Raw genomic sequence first — 4,501 nt, 5'->3', positions numbered from 1 at the left:
CTCGTCATTTTTAAGACGGGCGTCCTTTCTTAATGACGAGCCACTATTTAATGACTTGTGATTGATAAGGTACGCCCCGTCATTTTTAAGACGGGCGTCCTTTTTCAATGACGAGCCACTGTTCTGTGAGTGACTTGTGATTGAAAAGGTACGCCTCGTCATTTTTGAAACGGGCGTCCTTTTTAATGACGAGCCACTGCATGGTGAGTGACTTGTGATTGATGAGGTACGCCTCGTCATTTTTGAGATGGGCGTCCTTTTTAATGACGAGCCACTACATGGTGAGTGACTTGTGATTGATGAGGTACACCTCGTCATTTTTGAGATGGGCGTCCTTTTTAATGACGAGCCACTACATGGTGAGTGACTTGTGATTGATGAGGTACGCCTCGTCATTTTTGAGATGGGCGTCCTTTTTAATGACGAGCCACTACATGGTGAGTGACTTGTGATTGATCAGGTACGCCGTCATTTTTAAGATGGGCGTCCTTTTTAATGACGAGCCTCTATATGGCGAGTGACTTGCGATAGATGACGAGGCCTAATATTTGACTGTCCTTTCTTTTTTAGCAAGCTAAGGACGCGGCTAGGGCGTCAGGGAAGAAGAAGGGGACGACTCTGTCCCAGCTGAAGAAGAGAGCTGTGCCGGCTGGCTCGGAGACTCCGAGTACCTTCAAGAAGCCAAAACCCCTACCTCGCCGTCTCGTGAAGAAAGACGAGTCGAAGGTTGCTGAGGGGGGATGCCCTGATGACGAAGAGATGGGCGTGGACAAGCCGTCTCTGGTGGTGGACTTGGTGTCCAAATCGAGGTCCGGTGGGCATCCGGACGAGCTGGAGGACCCTCTTTCGGGAATCCCGGCCGACGTCCGCTCTCAGATACCGGCGGAGGTGGCCCGCCGAGCTAGGTCTTCGGGCGGTAAGTATTCTAACGTCGTTCAGACGTATCGAGCCTCCTCTGGCAGTTCTTCTTACTCTCCGCGTCATCCTAAGGCCGTTGTTTTTCCTATAGCCAAAGACAAAGGGAAGGATGCAGCTGCTGCTGAGGACGAGAACGTACCTGCTACTCCCCACTATTCGTCAAAGGATAGGGTGGCTATATGCCGCAAGGTTTTTAAGGCCGTCCCCGCAGAGTATGTTGCTTCTCTTCCTGGCCGCAAGACTGACGCCCAGTTTGGTGCGATCCAGGCCACTCTTCTCGACGTAAGTCTATTTCCAACTTGCTTGTACTTGTCTTCTCTTTTAGAGTCATTTACTAATATGTAGCTTCTTTTGCAGTTGTTCTGCCGCATGGAATTCTGCAAGAGTTGGAAGACCCGCACTGCTGAGGAGCTCAAAGCTCAGGTGGCTGAGTCCACCCACCATGGCGACTATGCGTTCAAGTCCATTGAAGAGGTCCGCCTGCAGATGCAGACGACCATAGACCTTCAAGCGAAGGAGGTAGCTGCGTTGAGATCTGACAAGGCCGAGCTGCTTAAGAAGATCTTGGCGCAGGACAAGGACATGGTGGCAATGGTCGAGGAGGCCAAGACAGCGGCGGCGGAAATACGGGCGCTTCAGGACCAGTTGCGGGAGTACCCTCAGGTCAAAGAGGCGGCTGAGGAAGCCGAGCATCTTCGTGGGGAGCTGGAGACGGCCAGATCGCAAGTTCGCACCTTGCGTGAGCGTCTTCTGGAATCCTATGATCAGGGGGAACAAGCGACCAAGGACGCTGTTAAGCACGCCTGGGAGAGCCACATGTCAGAGTATGATCTTGGGTGGTTCCAGCGGCGAATGGAGCACAGTGCCGCTGTGTTGGCTGCTGAACGTCTTGGTCAGCCGCCCCCTGAGTTTGTATCATCTGATGACGAGGACGATGCGGCCGCTCCCTGATTTGCTTCCTTTCCTGCTTTTTTAAAATTTTATTCAAGCGTTCCCGTGCCTAAGGGCAAAAAAAATTATGTTGTAAAGTTTTGGCGCTGATGGCGTCTGTATCATTGTGCCTGCTGAGCACACAACAATTTTCTTTCTTTTTTCTGGTCAAGAATTCTGAGCTACTTTTACACGCCTTTCTACGGGCGTTGTTTTATAAGTAAGTAGGTTTTTTGATGCTTCTCTTATCTCGCATTTACTTGCTCTTCATAATTTGATTATTCCTTAATCAATAGGCTTAATCAATAGTTATGATTGCCAAGGTGCAACCGAGTGTACACTAAGCACGTTGATGCCGCAGGCAACTGAGTATGCGCTAGGCCCTACTTTGGTCGTCACTTTCTTTGGCGAGCGTGTCTATAACGATATTGATTGACGCAAGTCAATCAATAGGTATGATTGCCGCTAGACATGCTCGTCAAATGGACTGTACGGCCAAACGTTCGTGCCGCCTAACTTTGAGCAAACAACCTTTGTTTCGAAGTTAATCGTGCCGCTGAACTTTTGAGCGGACAACCTTTGTTTCCAAGTGGTTGGTGCCGCTGGCAACTGAGCATGTGCTAGGCCCCACTGTGGTCGTCGCCTTCTTTGGCGAGCATGTCTATAACGATATTGATTGGCGCAAGTCAATCAATAGGTATGATTGCCGCTAGACATGCTCGTCAAATGGGCTGGACGGCCATATTTTCGTGCCGCCGCACTTTTGAGCAAACAACCTATGTTTCGAAGTTAATCGTGCCGCTGAACTTTTGAGCGGACAACCTTTGTTTCCAAGTGGTTGGTGCCGCTGGCAACTGGGCATGTGCTAGGCCCCACTGTGGTCGTCGCCTTCTTTGGCGAGCATGTCTATAACGATATTGATTGGCGCAAGTCAATCAATAGGTATGATTGCCGCTAGACATGCTCGTCAAATGGGCTGGACGGCCATATTTTCGTGCCGCCGCACTTTTGAGCAAACAACCTATGTTTCAAAGTTGTTCATGCCGCTGAACTTTTGAGCGGACAACCTTTGTTTCCAAGTGGTTGGTGCCGCTGGCAACTGAGCATGTGCTAGGCCCCACTGTGGTCGTCGCCTTCTTTGGCGAGCATGTCTATAACGATATTGATTGGCGCAAGTCAATCAATAGGTATGATTGCCGCTAGACATGCTCGTCAAATGGGCTGGACGGCCATATTTTCGTGCCGCCGCACTTTTGAGAAAACAACCTATGTTTCGAAGTTAATCGTGCCGCTGAACTTTTGAGCGGACAACCTTTGTTTCCAAGTGGTTGGTGCCGCTGGCAACTGGGCATGTGCTAGGCCCCACTGTGGTCGTCGCCTTCTTTGGCGAGCATGTCTATAACGATATTGATTGGCGCAAGTCAATCAATAGGTATGATTGCCGCTAGACATGCTCGTCAAATGGGCTGGACGGCCATATTTTCGTGCCGCCGCACTTTTGAGCAAACAACCTATGTTTCAAAGTTGTTCATGCCGCTGGGCTTTTGAGCGAACAACCTATGTTTCAAAGTTGTTCATGCCGCTGGGCTTTTGAACAAATAACTTACGATTTAAGTTTATTTGTGCCGCTGGCACTTATTATGCTGTACTGGTCGGCCAGCGGCTTGCTTATATTGGGAGGGGAGTTGGATAGGTGATCAGCCTACAACTTGGTGCTAATCTGGGCCACTTCTTAGGCTTCAAACAATTAGTCTTGCTGAGTTTTTGCTAATCTGGGCCACTTCTCAGGCCGTCATACAATTAGGCTTTGGTTATGCATTGGAGTGTATATTTTTATATTCATTGTGCGAGCAATAAATATTACGAGACAAATAGAGTAGTATTATTTATAACTTTGCAAGGCGAATTTAGCCGGTTACAAAAGTAATTACTACCCTACTATGACCATTAGAGGCCGCCCCTTGGGCAATGGATCGTGGTAAGTAAGACAAGGCTTAACACATATCTAGAAGAAATATTTCTTGAGATTGTCGGCATTCCAAGTGCGCGAAATAGGGCGGCCTTGCATGTCTTGAATGCGGTAGGTTCCATCTCTAACTTCATCATAGATCTCGTAAGGTCCCTCCCAAGTGGGCGTCAACTTACCTTGTTCATTTGCTCGTCCTGTGGACTCCATTTTTCTGAGGACAAAATCTCCCACTTTGAGCACTCTATTAGAGACTCTCTTGTTGTATTCTCTTGCCATCCTTATCTTGTACAGCTGTTGTCTGAGCGCTGCATTTCCTCTAACCTCGGGCAGAAAGTCCAAGGCTGCTTTCATTGTCTCCCAGTTAGCATTTTCGTCATACAGCATGACTCTCAACGTTGGCTCACACATTTCTATGGGTAGGACAGCCTCGGCGCCATAGGCTAGCAAGAAGGGTGTTTCACCGGTTGAATTCTTAGCCGTGGTGCGGATGGACCATAAGACATTTGGCAGCTCATCAGCCCATAGACCTTTGGCTTCGTCAAGCTTCTTTTTCATTCCTTCAGAGATAATTTTGTTGAACGCCTCAACCTGACCATTGGCTTGGGGTCGTCCGACTGATGCAAAACAGGTGTGTATACCGTGATCTGCCAGCCACTCTTTCAGCTTAGGCGTCTCAAACTGGGG

At 49.0% G+C, this 4,501-nt stretch overlaps 1 protein-coding gene across 1 annotated transcript; it reads left to right on the top strand.

Moving 5' to 3' along the window:
* Nucleotides 1-555: 555 nt before the first annotated feature.
* Nucleotides 556-1,917, top strand: LOC130459447 (uncharacterized). The gene is made up of 3 exons (XM_056826822.1): nt 556-916; nt 1,010-1,200; nt 1,276-1,917. The coding sequence occupies exons 1-3, from the start codon at nt 760-762 to the stop codon at nt 1,867-1,869; spliced, it is 942 nt and encodes a 313-aa protein (XP_056682800.1). The 5' UTR covers nt 556-759; the 3' UTR covers nt 1,870-1,917.
* Nucleotides 1,918-4,501: the final 2,584 nt, after the last annotated feature.

This window comes from Spinacia oleracea, chromosome 4 (assembly GCF_020520425.1).
Source record: "Spinacia oleracea cultivar Varoflay chromosome 4, BTI_SOV_V1, whole genome shotgun sequence".
Taxonomy (NCBI): Eukaryota; Viridiplantae; Streptophyta; class Magnoliopsida; order Caryophyllales; family Amaranthaceae; genus Spinacia; species Spinacia oleracea.
This window is presented reverse-complemented; position numbering and strand designations above follow the sequence as displayed.